General features: G+C 31.5%; 1 protein-coding gene, 1 non-coding gene and 1 pseudogene across 4 annotated transcripts; 2 read left to right on the top strand and 1 right to left on the bottom strand.

Annotated features, from left to right (window-relative positions):
* Window positions 1–1,344: 1,344 nt before the first annotated feature.
* Window positions 1,345–1,452, top strand: LOC112746112 (small nucleolar RNA R71). The gene has a single exon (XR_003174010.1). It is a non-coding gene; the product is annotated as a small nucleolar RNA R71 (small nucleolar RNA).
* Window positions 1,453–6,470: 5,018 nt separating this feature from the next.
* LOC112742147 (uncharacterized) lies at window positions 6,471–7,310 on the top strand (annotated as a pseudogene).
* A 3,541-nt stretch (window positions 7,311–10,851) lies between these two features.
* On the bottom strand, window positions 10,852–16,909 carry LOC112741247 (lysine-specific demethylase JMJ29). Of its 3 annotated transcripts, none has more exons than XM_072215422.1 (14): window positions 16,606–16,909; window positions 16,360–16,520; window positions 15,423–15,618; window positions 15,089–15,296; window positions 14,689–14,788; window positions 14,467–14,599; window positions 14,318–14,378; window positions 13,530–14,229; window positions 12,758–13,087; window positions 11,962–12,306; window positions 11,804–11,876; window positions 11,607–11,692; window positions 11,229–11,348; window positions 10,852–11,073 (listed from the first exon to the last, which is right to left on the bottom strand). In XM_072215422.1, exons 3-14 carry the CDS (start codon window positions 15,499–15,501, stop codon window positions 11,011–11,013), a joined length of 2,298 nt encoding a protein of 765 aa, XP_072071523.1. In that variant the 5' UTR covers window positions 15,502–15,618; window positions 16,360–16,520; window positions 16,606–16,909; the 3' UTR covers window positions 10,852–11,010. The 3 variants fall into 3 exon arrangements, with proteins under 3 accessions (XP_072071523.1, XP_025645924.1, XP_025645925.1); XM_025790139.3 differs by having other exon boundaries at window positions 15,423–15,602; window positions 16,606–16,905; XM_025790140.3 differs by having other exon boundaries at window positions 15,423–15,614; window positions 16,606–16,905.
* Between the last annotated feature and the right edge of the window lie 2,766 nt (window positions 16,910–19,675).

Consider the following 19,675-nt stretch of genomic DNA (forward strand, 5'->3'; position numbering starts at 1 on the left):
GATCAGCAAGTTGAAGAGAAATACGAGTGGGTTTTACCTCCTCATTTTGGAGCTTTTTCATCAATAAAAGTGGCATGAGGTTGATGCTAGCTCCAAGATCACATAAAGCTCTCTGAATAGTGACATCTCCAATGTTGAATAATAGCACTACATTCCTTAGTTAACACCACTGTCTCTTTTTCCTTCCAATTCCTCTTATTAGTCAACAGTTCTTTTATGAATTTAGCATAGAGAGGCATTTGCTCAAGAGTCTCAGTAAAAGGAATGTTGATTTGAAGCTTCTTGAAGACTTCTAATAATCTAGAAAATTGCTTGTCTTTGGAAGCCTTCTGAAGTCTCTAAAGAATGGCATTTTAGGCTTGTACTCAACAGCCTTTGGCAATGTAGGATAAGTGTCAAGAGAGACTGGGAATGGGTTATCTGCACACCTAGGAGGGACGTGCTCCACCTCTTCTTTCTTCTTCTCTGGAGCTTCTTTTTCAACTAGCTCCTCATTGACCTTAGTCTCAGAACTAGCTACTTTACCACTTCTCAATTGAATGGTCTTGCAGTCTTCTCTTGAGTTCACCACTGTATCACCAGGCAATGTACTTGGAGAACTCTCAGGTATTTGCTTGCTCAACTGGCCTACTTGCACCTCTAAGTTTCTAAGTGAAGCTCTAGTTTCCTGTATAAAACTAGCTAGTAGTGCTTCTAAATCAGTGTTCTTTTGGGGCTGAGAATTTGCCTGCTAAGGTGGTTGTTGTTGATGAGACTGAAACTGGTGGTTATTATGATTATTCTGCTGAAAACTGCCCTGAGAATTATTGTTAAAATTCTGTGATTTCTGAGATTGCTCTCTCCACCCTAAATTTGGGTGATTTCTCTATCCCTGATTATAGGTTTTAGCATATGGATCATTATTGGGGTTTCTAGGAGCATTTCCCATGTAATTGACCTATTCAGAAGAAGTTTATATATAATCATAATTCTCACTTTGCATAGAGCTACCAGTCATGTCATAAGGAGCCTCTTGAGGTGCATTCTGAGTATTAACAGCTGAAACCTGCATCCCACTCAATTGTTGAGTAATCAAATTTATCTGCTAAGACAAAATTTTGTTCTGAGCAAGAAGAGCATCAAAAGCCTCCACTTACAAAACGCCTTTCTTCTGAGGAGTCCCAGAGTTCACAGGATTTTGTTAGATGAGTAGAGATATTGGTTGTTAACAACCAACTCAAAAAGCTCAGTAGTCTCCTCTGATATCTTTTTCATGTGCAATAAACCACCTGCAGAATTATCTAAATACATTTTGGACATTTCACATAAGTCCTCATAAAAGATATCCAGTTAAGTCCATTTAGAAAACATGTTCGGAGGGCATTGCCTGGTTAGCAGCTTGTATCTCTCCCAAGTTTCATAGAGGGTCTCACCATCTTTCTGTCTGAAGGTCTGAACCTCCACCCTTAGCTTAGTTAGCTTTTGTGGTGGGAAAAATTTAGTCAAAAATCCAGTGACCACTTTATCCCAAGTGTCCAGGCTCTCCTTGGATTGAGAATCTAGCCATAGCTTTGCTCTATCCCTCATAGCAAATGGAAAGAGCATGAGTTTGTAAACCTCAGGATTCACTCCATTCATCTTCATAGTATCACAAATCTACAGGAAATTAGAAATAAATTGATTTGGGTCTTCTTGAGGAAGTTCATGATACTGACGATTTTGTTGCACAAGAGTGACTAGCTGCGACTTTAGTTCAAAGTTGTTTACAGCTATAGGAGGCACCACAATACTTTTTCCATAAAGATCTGCATTGGGGGCAGTGTATGAACCAAGCACTCTTCTAGGTTGTTCATTTTCATTCAGATTTGCCACATTGGCATTCAGTGACGGACCCAAAAAAATTTAGGAGTGGGGGCAAATATATATATATATATATATATATATATATATATATATATATATATATATTAAATAAGTTTTGTTAAATATTATTAATTATATGGAGATATAAAAAGTAAAAAGAGTTAGTGAATACTTTTATTCTTAAAATACTATTCATTATATATAATTTATAAAAAAAATATTTTTAAAATTAAAATATTTTAATTAAATTATAGATAACTTATTATCCTAACTAATCTTTTTGTACACATTTAATAATAAAAGACTGAATTAATTGGCATATTAGCGCCTAATGATATATTAGTATTTATAATTTGAAATTAGAATTATATATAAATACTAGAAAAATTAAATCTTTATATGAAAAGTATGTTTATATAAAATAATAAAAACATAATTTATAATTTTTTATTTCTTTTTAAAATAATTAAATTTGTTATATATTTTTTAATTTAATTTTCATATAATGTTAGATAAAAGATTTTATGTATCTGTTTAATTATATATTGTAATTAAAATATTTTTTATCATTATTTTTAAAAATAAAAAATATATTCTAAATTAGTAAATTAATCAGTTCATTTTAAAATTTTAGATGCAACATAGGTACATATAATAGAATAAAAGATAAAAAATAAGTAATAAGGATGAATAAATTGAGAATAAAATAAAATATATAAAGTCACGAAAAAATAAAATATTAGATTAATACCTAAACTTTAATTATTTGAATTAAAACTTGCAATTGAAAATATCAAAAAGATAAATAATGAAATTGAAAGATACATAAAGTCATGCAGAGCTATATAAAAAAAATTAAAAAATTTAAAATTTACTTTTTGATGAAGAGAAGATGACCATTAGATAAGGAATAGAAAAAGAAGGTTGAAAATATAAAAATAAGAAGAGGGTTTAAGAGAATAAAGAAGTGACGGTACAATAATTAAATTTGATTAGGTTAAATAATAGTCAAAATGATAAAAAAAAATAAAAAAATAAATTTAAAACTTTAGCTAATTGAATTTATTTTATTTGTAGTGGGGTCATTTAAAATTTGAAGTGATGGCATATTATATATAACTATATTTTTTAAAACAAAAATTAAAAACACGTAGGGGCAAGATTGTGCTTGGGTCCGTCCCTATTGGCATTGACAGCACGATTATGTTCCATGGTAGACTCTGCAGCTTCTCTTTCAAAGTTTCACTCAGATTTTCACTAGCCTTGTAAAATCTAGCTTGTTGCAAGCGCCGCCTCAAAATCCTTTCAGATTCAGGATCAAAATCTGTAAGAGGTTCCTTGTCTTTATTCCTGCTCATAAATAGACAGAAGACAAGAAAAGTGAGATTCTCTACGTCAGAGTATAGAGAATTTCCAGTGAAGTAACCTGTGTAAAGACTTAAAAGAAAACACTAACTAATTAAAGCTAAAAATTTTCGTAAATGATGACTAAAATTAAGCTAGGAAATTCAAAATTTATAAAGAAAATTAAATAGGAAAATTAAAATAAAATCAACTAGGTAACACCAAACTTAATTTCAAAAATTAAGAAAAAATAATAGCAAAAATTTTCGAAAATTATTGAGTAAAATTAAATAAAATTAAAGCTAAAATGCCTAATCTAAGCAATCAAACAACTAATAGTTGTCAATCACAGTCAATCCCCAGCAACGGCACCAAAAACTTGGTGTAGATTTTATAACCACAAACAAACTGGCAAGTGCACCGGGTCGTACAAAGTAGTACCTCAAGTGAATGAGGATCGATCCCACGAGGATTGGTGGATTAAGAAACAATGGTTAAGTGGTTTACTTAGTTAGACAAATAAAAAAGAGTGTTAAGAGTTCAATTGCATCAAACAGTAAATTCAGGGAATCAAAAAGCAAGCAATAAATTGATGTTAAATATATCGAGAAAACAGTTAAGGTTTCAGAGATATTTATTTTCCGGATTAAATTTTTTACTAACTATTTTAATCATGCAAGATTCAATTCATGGCAAACTATATGTGACTAAATCCTAATTCCTTATACCTTTTTAGTCTCTTCTAACCTTCATCAATCACCAATTCCTTGGTCACTTGATTCCAATTAGAGGGTTAAGTTCAATTCTAGTTTATATGCCACAGAAATTCTAATTATCCAAATATAAGAGGATTATATGTCACGTATCCCGTTAAGTCCAGATAATTAGAAATTTAGGAGAAATTATTTTCAAGCTGTTGTTCAAGCAAAGAGTTTTTCCAAGTTTTACAAGAACTCAATTAGAACAAGGGTCATACTTCCGTTCCACCTAGATTCATAAGATAAAGAACGAAAATAATTCTTAAAATTAAAATCAATACATGAAATAAAATAGAACAGTAATAGTATTAATCCATAGAATAAACAAAGCTCCTAACCTTAACAGTGGAGGTTTAGTTGCTCATGGTTCAGAGAGAAAACAAGGATTCTGAAAAAACTGTAAAGTACGGAATGAGGTGTGAGAGAAGAGAAGCCTGAAGGGATGATTCTTTTTCCTTTTATATCTAATCCTAATTAATGTAAAATATATTTTCTAAAATCAAATAATATCTTTTCCTATTTTTAAATGAAATAAAAGTTTAATCAAAATCACTTAATGTCTCGTGCAGGTATTGATGGATGAAAGGGGGACCACTTTGCTTCTTATTGTTGGCGCCTAGCCTAGAGGACTTGGCGCTAACTTGGAGGTGGCCAAACCCAAGTGAATGAGCTTGTTGTACCTTGCGCCTAACTTGAGAAACCTCAAGTTAGGCGCCACCTTGGCAGTAGGCACTTGAAGCTTCCCCTTTGTCTCGACGCCTAACTTGGAGAGGTGCCACCCTTGCCAAATTTCTGGAGAAGAAGTATGAACTATTATATATCGTTGGAAAGTTCTGGAAGTTAGCTTTCGAACGCTACTGAAATTACGTCAATTGGACCTCTGTAGCTTGAGTTATTTATGTTAGAGTGCAGGGAGGTCAGGGTTGACAGCATCATTCGCTTTCTTCTCTTTTTCTACAGAAACTCCATCAAATCCATCCGAATGCTACCTGAAATAAACATAATTACACACGATTTAAAGTAGCATCCATAGTGGCTAAAAGATAATTAATTCTTGATTAAACTCAACAATTTGAATACAAATTCACTAGAAAAAGATAGGAAAGATGCTCATGCATCAGTAGCCCTTTATATACACTTTCATCCCTTCTTACTAGTTGATATATGAAACGTTATTGCCCTCTTCCCTACCCTTTCTGCCAATACCCTCCATCCTTTGCACTGTATTTGTTTCTGATAACAGGATAAGACAAGACACTAAGAACAAGACATAAAGGACAGAGACACAAATTTTGTGTTCTTGTATCCTGTTTGGTGATAATCTAGAACAAATTATGAAAATTTAATTTATTCTCTTTTTTTTTCATTCAAAAAATTTGAGACGAAAAATATAATAATAAAAAATATAATTATAAAAAATTAACAAGAATAATGAAAGAAAAAATGAAAAATAAGTTGTGTCCCTTATTAGTGTCTCTGTGTCCTTCCTATCAAGATGGACACAAAATACACTAATTCAGTATCCCTGGACATATTGTCTCTGTCCATGTCTCCTCTGTCAAACACGATTTTGTATCTATGTGTCCCTCTCTCAGTATCCTGTCTCTGTAAATAAACGCAGCCTTGATGTGGATCGCCAGTTAAGTGGTGATTGATTTTTGATACTACTATGGCTACTAGTTATGTTCGATAGTTAAGTCCATTCAGATGCGAATGCTTGTCAAACATATTTATTCACATTTCTAGTTGTTAATTGGATTGAGCAATTGAGCTATTTTTAGTTCTCTTCCATCAACTTGATGTTCTTTATTTGAACAAGCTCCATAATCATACTCCATAATAGTATGGACTATTATATCTGTGCGTAATTAAACATTCTTGCTGTCTGGAACTTTTTTACCTTTCTTGATATTTTTCTGAAACAATTTGATGAAATTTCTCTGTTTTCTTGGTTGTTATGTATGTAGGATTAAGGAACAATTTTAAGCAGTCTTAATTAAATTCTGATTATGCTGAAAGCTCTCGTTCAATCATGGTAGAGTTATTTAAGCACAATGCTACAAGTATTGAATTCGTAGGCCATCATCTTGTTTGATTGTTATATTTGTGATCAAATATAAAAATAATTGAACCATCCTATCTTGTATTTAGGGAAAAATAAATGCGGATTATAGTATTTAGCTCTTTTTTAATGATGATGTTTAGAGAAGTTACTAATCAAATGAATGAATGAGCCTATAATTAATTGTGTGTTGACCTATCACTCCCAAATGAAAAGTCAGGAGGGTGTTGGTGTTTTGGCAAGTGACAGAGTAGCACATATGGATGATACCTATTGTAGTGTATTAAATAAATGCATGTACTAAGATCCTTCACTATGGAAGAACCTGGCCTCTTGCTTGAAAAAATGAATTAGAAATAACTTTTTTTACATGTTTATTTTGTTATTTATAGTAAAATCGAAGAGAGGAAGACATGTATTATGAGCATCTTTTATAGCTAATAGAATGTGTATCAGATGCATGAATTAGATTAATATTATTGGTGTATTGCATATGATCATTGCTTAGCAAGATGCGGATATAATATTTACTTCTAATATATGTTTGGTTTTCTATTCCTCCAACATGATTTAGTTTTGAGGGAAGATGTTATTGTGGTTAATATTTTTTCTTTGTTTTTTTTTCTCCCTAAAATAACTTTTCTAAGTTTTACCAGCTACAGTTATGTGATTCCATCTTATTTGGCTTTTTCAGATTGGATGCTTAGAGTTGACCACTAATGATCCCATTGAAGTCCAAATAATCCGTTATGCTTGGTCATTTTACCTATTATGATTGAGAATGTGGAACTTTGCTCCAAATTATATTGCTGAAAGTGTGCGGCAGAAAAATAATTCCACAAAGCCAACTCATTCTGCATCGGAATGTTCTGATGATGAGAACTCGGTTGTTGGGAGAGAAGAAGAGCTGGAATCCCCAATATGCTGAGAATCTTTTAACATTGTTAAAAATGTGCCCTATGTATTGTGCTGTGGCCACACCTTTTGCAAAAATTGTATCATAGGATTGCAATAGGCCATTATGAAGTTTTCAACACTGCCAATTCAACTTTCGCTCTTTATCTCCTGTCTGTGGTGCAACCTTCTATCTTTCCGCCTGGTTTATCAAGGGAATATTAAATTCTCTCGTAAGAACTATTTTTCTTTGGATGGTTGAGAGCATGAATGGTGATAGAGGAAAATCGCACTCAAATTGTGGTGGTGATAATCAATAACATTGGCCAATTAAAGACAATTTAACCATGGAAAACTATGTAAGCCATGGAAACGCTCGGAGGAGCCAAGTTCACCACCCATGTATGTAAAGGGATGCCACACAAAACGACGCAGTTTTGAGGGGAGGGACTTATTTGTCCAATTTTCAAAACTACCATTCCACTTATATACCACGTATGCACCCGTAACGCCAAGTCATTAAAACGAGAGACACGTCAGACTTTTTCATTGGGTCTAACGGAGGCATTTGCACGGATGGACTAATCCGTCCAACTTTTAAAGAGGTGAGGAATTTAAAAATATTTTCAAATGGTCAAAGATAAAAATATTCGCAGTGCAAAAGGTCGGGAATCTATTTGCCTTTTTCTCAATTTCTTATTATAATAAGCGGACCGAAAAAATTTGATGTTATTTTTAAAAAAATATCTATTATTGTATATAATTTATAAAATTTATATTTGTAATGTCTAAAATTTTGATGTTATTTATAATATTTACTATTATTCTATATGTAAAAAAGTATATTAATAAACATTTATACACTAATTCATATATATGTGTTTAGAATTTAATCATTATATATTTATATAATATTTAAATATATTCTAGCTGATTTTTAACCTACGGATTATTACGATTGATTTTAATCTTAAAAATGTTATTACAGTTTGGTTTGGTAAAATTTTTTGAAGAGGTGCTTGTATTTTTTAAAAGTTCAAGCTCCTCATTTTGTATTTGATTAATCAAAAAGACCATGTGCTTGTGCTTGCAACTTTTAAACGATTGAGTATTTTTAAAAGCATCTAAGATAGAGCTTTTTAAAGTTGGTTTGTGCTTTTCAAAATTTAAAAGTCTAATATAACCTCATATGTTAACTGATTTTTAAATTTAATGGTTACATCTATGTCTATTATAGTATTTTTAAATTTTAATAGTTATTTTACCAAACGCAATTGTTGTTGCTTGTGTTTATTGAAAGCTATTTTTAATTTAATTTACCAAACATAAATATTACAATTTTTAAAATATTATCTTTTAAAAATTAATTTTTATAAACTATTTTTAAAAAGTAAAAACTTTATCAAACTAAATCTAAATTTTTAATTTTTTATCATGATTGTTTAAAAAATAAAAGTTAAACCGTTTTAAATTATCTTTTTACTCTCATCATATTTTCTTGTCAAATGCTAAACCCAAAATGATAGATCAACTTGCGGTTTAATAATGTTTTCATTGCGTTAAGAGTACAGAAGTATAAATTGAGCCAATAAAGAACATGTTATAATATTCCGTAGTCCATATAATGGGTTATTACCTGCCTTCCACTCTTAATCAAACACTACCCTTGGCCACTAAGCAATTAAACATCTTCCTCTCTCAAATGTGAATAATTTTTGTTTTGTTGAACGAAAATAAAGATTAAGACTTAGTATTATGTTTGTAGTATTATGTTTATTAGTTTAAAATTAAAATTAAAATTTTAATTTTAAAATATAAAATTTTAATTTTTTTAATATTTTTAAAAAATTAAAATATAAAAAATTAAAATTTTTAAAAATTAAAATCAAAATTTAAAAAATAATTTATATTTAAAATATTTTTATTTTATTAATTAATTTTAAATTTATTTTTTTTGTCTAAATTAAATTAGAGTTTAATTTTTCTCATATAAATATATAATAATATTTTCTGTCTATTTTTTAATTTTAATTTTTCAGTCTCAATTTTTTTACCAAACACTACCTAATTAATCAATAAAATAGGTGAATGAGCATGGTCTTTTGCTACAGAACTTCAAATCCAGCTAATTAAGAACCTAATTAAGCTAACATCATATAGATCATACCACGTGAAAATGTAACGTGAAGGAAACTTTTTTTAATCAAATAATATTTTAATAAATAATATGTATGAGTAAGGAATAGTATCATTTTCCAAACTTGAAAACACTCATAGTGGCTTTAGTATATAGGACCTAGTTGCCAATCAATGACATTCTTTTAATTTACAGACTAAATTAATTTATAGCTTATATTTTGTTGTTCAACACTTCTGGCTACTTGAAGGTAACCTTTTCCAGAAGCCATTATAGTTACTCAATTTACTATTTCTTTATAGTTCAATCTATGATTTGATCTATTTTAACATTAAACCAAACAATCAAACATATATTTTTGAGTAAAACTCCACTTGGATCTCTAATTATTTTGTTAACTCTCATTCCATCTTTTTACCTATTGAAAAATGACATTGCGCGTGGCCTCTAATGATTAACTATGTCAGATCTTTTACCCCTTCTATTAATATCTCTGACTAAAAAATAGATTTTGCCTATGTGTTACGTTAGCTGATGACGTGTCAAAGAACTATTCTAAGGGACAAAACGTTCTCTGCCGTCTCAGCAATATGCTACAGTAAGATAAGACAATTAAGCTCTTAAAAAAATTTTAAGAGACATTTAAATTCCTAACTAATTTAAACATAGACACATAAACCCATAATAAACCATGAAATATCACAATTATCCCTAAATTTTAATAAACCATTATATTTGCTGCACTGGTAGCTGGCCTTGGTTGGTGGCAGCATTACATTCTTGGTCCTCCTTCTCTTTCTTCTTCTCTACAAACTACAAAGTCTTTATATAAGTACAATAAAAACTACCTCATCAAATTCAATCCCTTTTAATATTTTGCAGCCTCTAATACAAATTTTATATAATCAACTTTACAATTTTCATTTATCAGTGTTGTGAACGTGATCTTGTCAGATGTTAAACCTCCCTCACTCATGTCATTCACAAGTTTCCTAACTTCCTTCAAATCACCGATTTTGCAAAGGTCATTGATCACGTATTGTATGTGATCAAGTCTGGCCTAATGCCTTGATGATTGATCATTACCTGAAAATTCTTCTAGGCCAAATCAATATTTCATATTTGCATTACCCATCAATCAAAACGGTGAACATAAGCATTTGAAACCAACCCTTTCTTACACTATGTAATGAAACAAAATTTCTGCAACATAAAAAGAAGAAGCAGCAAGGAACTAAGGTTACTACCAATCAAGACCAACAATCAGTACAATAGTAAGTACAATGACTTATTGAAATTTAGAAATACTTGTCTTACTTTATAGTTAATTATAAATTTATGTGTCTATGTTCAAATAATTAGTAAGGGGTTTTAAGGATCTTCTAAATTTTTCTCAAAAGTTTAATTGTTCTATTTTACTGAAAAGTTTAATTGTTCTATTTTACTGTAGCGTATGACAGAAGCATTTTGTTTTTAGAATGATTTTTTGACACGTCATAAGCTAACGTGGCAAGTAGGCAAAATTCATTAACTCTTGGAAAAAGACATTAACAGAATAGTAGAATGCCTGCCGAAGTTAATTTGTTAGGACCACAATGTCATTTTTCAATCCGCGAGGAGCGGAATGAAAGTTAACAAAATAGTTAAAAATCGGAGTAAAATTTTACCATTTACTATGTAATAATCGACAAAATCTTTTGCTAAATTATTTAAAATTCCTTTATAGAAATTCTTTTACATAATTCCTTTCTTTGAAATTGGCTTTATGAATGCATTATGCATATAAATACATCAATAAATAACAAAGAAATCCATAACAAAAAGATTATGCTCTTTATTAATGAAATGGATAATTATAAATTTTTTCTAACAATTTAATCTAAATCACTGCATCCAAAAAGTTGCAAAAATTACAACAACTTCTAAGTCAGAAGTGAATACGGTTTTAAGCTGTATTAATCCCAACGAAGTACTCATAATAATCTCTCTAAATCTTTAACAGCTTGGTCAATAGCATAGATTATCATCTTCTTAATCTGTTCCATAAAAAATCATCTATAATCAATAAACATAAAAAAACAAAGATAAACATTATTTACACTACATGTTCTTTTAATTAGATTGAAACACATTATAATTAAGAAAAGAAATGCAAAATGAAAATATTTGTGTTAGAAGCTAATTGAATCACCTCGAGTTTTTCTTCTCTGACTTTGTGATTCTTTGGAAGATTACGAAACTCATCCGTAAGACGCAAACACATGTGAACATTCTCTGGTGACACAAAATCTGCAGCCACTTTTGTGCATGACTGTGTGGAAGATTTAGAACATGAAAATTAAGTTCACATATATAGATAATATAGAACTTGACAGTGAGATTAAGTATGAAGAAAATATTTAGATGCTCATAAATCAAGAGATAGGTTTTACTTTTAACTATTTATGAGTACTACTAATAGTAGCATTAGCTATTACATTGAAAATGTAAAAAAAAAATATTTACAATAAAATTTAATCAAATAATAAATAATTTCTCACAGTATATGTGCTAAAAGGAGATTTTTTACCTTCAGATTTCTCACTTGATGAGGGCATCCAGCAGGAATAAACACTGCCTCACCAAGTTTTTGTTCAAAAGTCCAAGCTTCTACACCTGAATATTAAGATTCATTCAAGTAATTAGTTAGTACATTAAGATTAATTACATAACTAATTAATTAACTATTAAGCAATTTGTATTTTTTTTCTTGTACTAAGTACTAACCATATTCCTCTTTCAACTTCTTTTTGTGCTCTAAAGTCAAGTAGAAACATTGATCATGAATTGGATGCACAACCTATCAAAATAAAGAAATAAATCAATAAACTAGCCACATAAATAAAGCATGAATAATAAGGACAAACAGGAATTCTTTGGAGTACCTCTTCAACTGGCGAACAATAAATATGTCGAAATTCTTTGGAGTGTTTTCTTAGATATGCTCCTAATTTTTCAGTGTCCTCTCTTCTGAAAATATCCCAAAGAGCAGCACCTGTTTCTCTTGTTTCTTCCGAGATTGCAGATACATCATTTGGAAAATTCTTTGGATTGATCCTAATAAAGCACTTCTCATTATTTTCTTTCAGTTCTCTGTTGTATTCAGCAACACTTTCTTGATCATTTTGCTCTTTCTTATCTTGTTCTTTGTGTGCTTTTTTCAATTTTGAGATGGCAGAATGTTGTTCATCAGTTAACTTCACTTCCACAGTGTGAGTCAAAATATTCACCTGTGACAATATTGAATAAGAAATCAGAAAATAATTAATAAGTATGCTACCATTTCAAACAAAAAGACATCGTACATAAAATTTTTAAATGGATTGACATATTAGATGTGAAAAATATGTGATGTTGTACCGTCCAAAATTACCCCTCAAGTTTAAATTAGTTTAAATAGAAGTTACATCTATTATTTATGATATTCATATGAATATTGTACAATCTTATAACATAGATATTATATACAAGATAGATATTACATGCATAGAAAGAATCTTTTAAATTTGGCAAAATAATGTAGAAAGTTAAAGCTATGTTTTCTACTGTTACAAAATGGCTCATCTTCTACAATTTAAAGGGATTATTTATGGACAAAGATTAACATTCAAAGCACAAATAAAAATGCAAGTTCGAAAAAGAAGAAGGCCAAGACAAAAATTAGGAAGTAATGAAACATACAGCGTCTGACATGTCGCAGTGGAGATTAGTCACAGAATCCCCTCTGCCAAGTTCTTCTGTAATCCCATAAGCAATATATGTTTTCGGACCCATATCAGGCTTTATGACATGTTCTGGCAACTTTGCAGCAAGATTGAGGACTCCAGCTCGAAGATCAGTGTACTCTTGGAATGGTAAGCAACTGATAAACTCGTTAAAGTGGTGCGGCAAAAGATCTTCAAACTTGTTAGAGGGAGGCCAATCCTTTAGCTTCAGCATCTCTGGCCAAAGGTTAACATATCTTCTTCCCTCCATATAACCTTTAAAGAACATGCGAGCTTTAATTTCAACCTGCAAAGATTTATAACGGTGGGTTCGGGTCAGAATTCTAGTACATTGCTATTATGTAAGATGATAGTTGCAGCAACATAATATCTGGATTCTAAAACAGAGAAAATCAATGGAAATGCACCAAATCATGAGAATAATATCATGTGGATGACTAGAAATAAGGCGTGGAACAGGCCACAACTCATTTCAATATACAATTCGCTACTTCTCTGTTTTAATTATAAGTATGCCTTTAGAAAGAGTTCAGTGCATGCTCCATAGTATACAGAATGTGAAATTTCGTATGCAACAACACACAGGTAAATATAAAGCCAAGGTATTGATCATGTAACCTCATTCCAATCGGTATAACTTTCAAATTTAGCTAATTCATATGCTGATACTGGCAGCAAAATTTGGTAAAACCAAGTATTAAAGCACCAAAAGGAGTAGTAGACCAAACCTCACAAGTAGCCAAGCAATCAATAGCCTTCACTGACATATCTGAGTTGATCTTGTAACCTAAACCTTCAGATAGTGCCCTCAAGATAACCATTGGCTCCCAACTCAGACCTGTCCCCTGCTTAAGAACGTTGCGAACTATAATCGGTTCACCATTAGTCCAATGCTTCCTGAAGAGGCCTAAACCTTCATTTGATATCTCATTAGACTCTGGATAGTATAGGTTGTTGTCTTCAGGGCTATCTCTAGAAGCTGCTCTCAGCATAGAGTTGCTGCATGAAATTGCTTCCTTCTGAAGAGCTTCTTCATGTTCAGTTTTGAAAAAGAAATTTAAGATTTCATTAGCTTTGGCTTCCAATTCAGATATCCAACCATCTGGAAGCACACGCTTCAACACCATCGATGAGTGGCCGCAACCTCCGATTTCTTTAGGAGCACATCTAACCCTTCCATCACTGTTGCCATTCCATTTGGTAGATACCCTAGTGTGATGACCCTTTGGAGACTCTAAATTACTAGACACTGGTAAAGGGTCACCACCATGCATATAATCAAAGCCCCTATTCACATATTGGAACTTCATTTCAGGCAGTACCGAAATGCTTCCTTTGCGAATTTCTTTACAGCAATTAAGGCAAATTTCAAATGAACACTTGGGGCAGCTTCTGTGAAGATCAACAATTGAAGTAGCACAATGATCACTGCTCCAAGAACCAAAAAAAAATAAAAAACATAACATAAGAATCTTATAAATCATTCTAGTATACAAAGCTAGAGGAGGATATGTACCAATAGATACGCTCGTCATCGCTAGGAGATTGTGGTATCTTAAGCTCATAATATGATTTTCCTAATATAGTATCAAAGCTTCCTGTTAGTGATTTTGCTAAAAAGATGCATGAAAGAAGCCATAGCTGGGGTTTAAAATAATAAAATACCTTGTATTTTAGCTTCAATCTCTTGCTCTTGAATTTGTTCTTCACAAATTTGTTTCATAAATGGAAGAACTAATTTGATCATATAAACCAGATGCTGAACTTTTTCAGTACATGTGATGTCCCTTGTAGACGTCTGATAATAGATAGAAAATCAATGTGTTATCCAAAATTTCCTTGTATGTTTAAGATGTAGCACTTTAATTTTACTATAATAAAACAAACCTCAAAGATTGCCTTTGAACGCAAGCAAACATTGCAATTGCAGTTGTTACGGCATAAGGGACACCTTAATGAAATATCTGTTATTGTCAGATTGGGATACCTATGAGTAAACGAAAACGAGAATTAGTTACAACCGTAGTCTACAATGTCAAGATGTGAGCTACCGAAATTGTTCAAAGAAGCATAGCAAATTCTGCAAATTACAATTGGATGGCGGATTTCTTAACAACTTTTCTCAAAAAAAAATTATATATGAGAAAAAATCGACAATTTCAGTTTGAAAGTGCAACAGACCCGAGATTTGTTCTAGTTATATTCTAAGAAGACATTATAAATGACATGAACAAATGTGCATAAACCTTTCATAACAATAATGCTTAAATATAATAAACTACCATACCATTGATGGATGCACCGCATACAATACATTTTTCTACATGTAGTGCAAGGTACAAATGCTGCTCTTTCCTTTTTCAAACACTGATGACATATCTTCAAGGTTTGTCCAGCGTCCTTAGATTCTTCAATTTTTCTTTTCTTGTTCGAGGTAACAACACATCTTCTTGGCGCTTTGTTCCTTTTTTCTTCTGAATTTAGCATTTTATTTTCTAATGACAAAGGGAAGAAAAACTCACAATGAAAAGCTGCATCATGATTAATATAAACAATATAGTTGTGGAGACCAGGTGAATAAAAGGTGTTCCTTGAAAGTAACAACTATATGTGATACATACTTCCATAAATTTTAAAAGAACTAAGTTTCCTGTAATCTCCAGTTGTCCAATTCCTAAAGAAACTTCGATATAACAGCATGGAAGAACATGATTGATTAGTGCAGGTTGGATCAACGCGTAGATTCCAACTGTCCTTGTTGAATGATCCAGTAGCTTCGACTTCGTGGGTGAATGTTCAGTCTAATGTTCAGTCTATCTGAGTATCAGTATCAGATTGAAAAGAAAGAGAACGAAGAAAAGAAGTGAATGAACAAGCATGACATACGAGAATGGAAAAAAAATGTTCAGTGATTGTAGCTAAATATTGAGTGAAAATTTTATACTCTATAAAAGAAGCATGATAGAATCCTTTTCAAAAATAAAGTCAAAAATAAGATGGAGAGAATTGAATTGAGTCAACTAATTAGTAAATAATTAAAATTTTGTATTTAAAATAGTAGTATGCCGTAAATTAAGTAGCCTAAAAAGTTTTGTAACAGAAAAACAAATAGTATCACTTACGATAAGGAAACAGAAAATTAAAGGATCCCAATAGATATTTTATTATTATCGAATATATAAATTATAAACTTATTAAGTCAAATCCAAATATATAATATGGAATTTCGGACTATCATTGCTTTAAAAATAAATCTCCCAAAGATCCTAGTTAATTCAATTTAAGATATTTTTTTTTATCTTTTCAAAATCTTTTTATTTTCTTAAAAATCAGATAATAATTCAATTGTTTGATATTATATCTTTAAGAATCTTTTGTTTTTGTTTTTCTTTTTGGAGATAGAAAATGCTTTGTTTTTCAAAGTGGAGATTAGATTCATGTCATGAATAATGTTTAGATTGCTAGTGTTGAGAAAATTGGGAGTTCTATATAGCTTGAGGGTGAAGAGAAACGTGTATATAAGTATATGACTGAGTAATCCCGTTAAGCTAAGACTACCTTCCAGCCATTAGATGCACCAAAGCTTGGTTTTCATAAAAAGAGCCAACATCCCAATCCTCACTTGCTGATGAAAGTGTCATTAATGCTACCACAATTGATCTCATGCTTGCCCTTAGTTAAGGGTTTTCATGTGTACAAGCTCTAGCATGTTGACACATCTGCAAAGTCAAACTCAAAGTCAACAAAAAAAAAGCAGAATCAATCTTCGCTTCTTCAGTTTGTTCCTATCCTATCCCAACTTACTATTTATTTGATGTTCACTAGTGTTTTAATTAGAGTTCTGCATCTTCTTCAGTTTGTTCCTATCCTATCCCAACTACGTCGTTTCGTGTTTGGCCGTAATCCTTAAATTGATTGCATTTCTTTGTGTATGTTGGTGGTGAGGAGCTCTAACTGCATCAATATTGGCTGCTAATGGAGCATCAACAACGTCAAGAAGAAGCTTCAGCGGAGTAAGACAAGAAAATTCAGCTATATCCTTCATATAAACTCGATCCCCCTGGTTCTCTTTCCCAATTGCTTGTTTATCATATTTATCTTCCTCTTCCTGCACAAACCAATTGATTCAAGATTTTCATTCAGAAATATTATCTAAAGTAAACATCTTAAATATTTAACCAGCAAAAATGGCACAAACCCTAGTTGATTCAAATGCAGCTATATTTTCAGCATCCAAATTTCAATTCGTGTAGGTTCCAATTGTAATTTCAAATATTCAGTGAAAATTGATCAAAATATTAAACAAGAGATAAGGGATTAGTAGTACCTCGTGATCAAGGGTGCAATCGAGGCCAATACCAGACCTAATTTGCCACTGTTCATCGTCGTAATCGTCGGGTTTGAGCTGAGTACGACGAAACCCCGCGTCACCATCTTCGTTATCGTCGTCTTTGTCGTTGAGATTATCGAGGTCATTCTCTAGCTGAACCCGGAAGCTGGAAGAAAAAGAGGAGGTTGCGGAGGGTGTAGGGTCGGGTTTAGGTTCGGATTGGTTGGAGGGTGTGGAGTTGATTTCGTCGTCGGCGAGGAACCAGAGAAAGGAGAGAGAAGAAGGGGAGGTTGAAGAAAGAGGAAGAGAACCGAAGGCTTTGTCGACGCGGACTCTGAAACTGTCTTCCATTGCTATCTGTGCCTAAGCTAATGCTTCGTTCAGGTTTCGTTTTTTTTTTTTTTTTGTCAAGAGGTATCGTTTCGTTGGTGTTGCGAATTTGCGGCGAAATGGATTTTTATTGGGTAAGGCCCAATCTTGTCTTACTCCACTGAAGTTTCTTTTTAATGTTGATGTTGCTCCATTAGCAGTCACTATTGATGCAGGTAGAGCTCCTTACTATAGCATACACAAAGAAACGCAATTAATTTAAGGATTAGACCCAAATGTGAAACGATGTTGTTAGAAATCCGTTTGACTGTCTTAAACATTTTATTTTTATATTTGACAATTTATTGAAACTCTAAATCCAGAAGTGTTTTCACCTCTAAACATATATTCTGCGTTTACCTTGGAAAAGTTAATTACCATTGGATAGGGGTGAGCATAGGTAGCGGGTATTCGATTACCTATTCGGATTCGAACCGAATTAATTAAATTGGTTTTAGAACCAACAGGTAATTGGGTTCAACCCGAACCAAACCGATGGTCTTTGTTAGTGATTGGTTCAGATATCGATTCTGGAAGTGTAGAATCCGAACCAACCCGCAAATCCGATCATATATTAATTAAATAAAAAAATAAAAAATATATATATGACTTTTTCATTAGACAAAGATTATTCACTATTAATATGTTTGGATTTTAATGAGTTTAGTTTGTAATGTATTTGGTGTTTAACATGTTTGGATTATTTCTATTGATGTTACATGTTTATTGTACTTGTTGAATTTTTAAGATAAAAATTTGATTTTTTTTATGAATTTCAAAGTCATCGGGTACCCAATTACCCGAACCGAACCAATCCGTTCTTAATCGATTTGTTTGATTCGGATACATGTATAAAAAAAATACAAATTCAAACCAAACCAAACTAATTATATTTTGATCGATTCAATTCTAATTTTACCATGAACCCGAACCAAACTGACCCGTGCTCACCCCTACCATTGGAAGAATTAGATGAAAAAAAAAAATTTTATCAACTCTATCCTCCATTCTCTTCTATAAAAAGAATGCAAGTAACCATAACTTTCACAGTAGTTCTTCGTTCATTCATTTGTTGTGTATGTTCTTCGTTTTGAATTTTTTTTCTATCAAAACCTTTTAGATGATCACTGTCCAAGTAAAAAATTTATTTTTTTTTATTATTTTTAGTACTCTCTTTCATATTTTAATTTTTATATTTTTATTGTATTTTCTATTTATACAATAACTATGTTTTATATTATTTTTTTAGTATTTGAGTAAAGTATCGTTTTTGTGCCCAACGGTTGGGGTAAGTCCCAAAATTGTCCCTAACGTTTCAATCGTCCTATTTAAGTTACTAACGTTTCAAAAATGACTCAATGTTATCCTGCCTTAGAGATCCGTTAACAGAATTGACGGCGGGACAAAATTGTTAGGGACTTAAATAGGACAAAAACGTTTGGGACAAAAATGATACATAGAAATAAATTTTAATTTTATCTTTCAATAATATCAATTTTTTACTATACATAGTATTCAATTATTTTTTAATCACATCTAAGTAAATTACACTTAATCGTATTACTTTCATTTTAAATAAATTAATTTTTTTTTATAATTTTACTCTTAAAAATTTGTAATTATCATGAAATGTTTGTAGAATAACTAGGAGATAATATTCAATTTGGTCCCTGAACTTACACCCGAGCCTCAATTTAGTCCTTGAGGTTTTAATTGCCTTTATTTAGTCCCCGAAGTTTATAAACGTGCCTCATATTAGTCCCTGAGACCATTTTTAGTATAAAAACGTTAATAGAGCGCTATTGTAGACTATCACATGTCACGTTAAAACTTGTAAAATGATGCAGTTTTGGTTTTGACATTTAAATAGCTCAAAAACGACATTGTATTACTTATTTTGTTAGGTAAAATTTTAATAAACACCATTTAGGATGTTGTTTTTAGATTATTTGAGTGCCAAAACCAAAACGACATCATTTTACAAAGTTTAGTGTGGCATCCGGCTGTCACAACAGTGTTCCATTAACGTTTGTACGTTGAAAATTGTTTCAAGGACTAACATGAGTTATGGTCACAAAGTTTGGGGACTAAATAGAGGCAATTGAAATTTCAGGGACTAAATTGAGACTCGCGTGTAAGTTCAGGGACCAAATTGAGTATTATCTCAATAACTAG

The sequence above is a fragment of the Arachis hypogaea genome, chromosome 14 (assembly GCF_003086295.3).
Source record: "Arachis hypogaea cultivar Tifrunner chromosome 14, arahy.Tifrunner.gnm2.J5K5, whole genome shotgun sequence".
Lineage (NCBI taxonomy): Eukaryota > Viridiplantae > Streptophyta > Magnoliopsida > Fabales > Fabaceae > Arachis > Arachis hypogaea.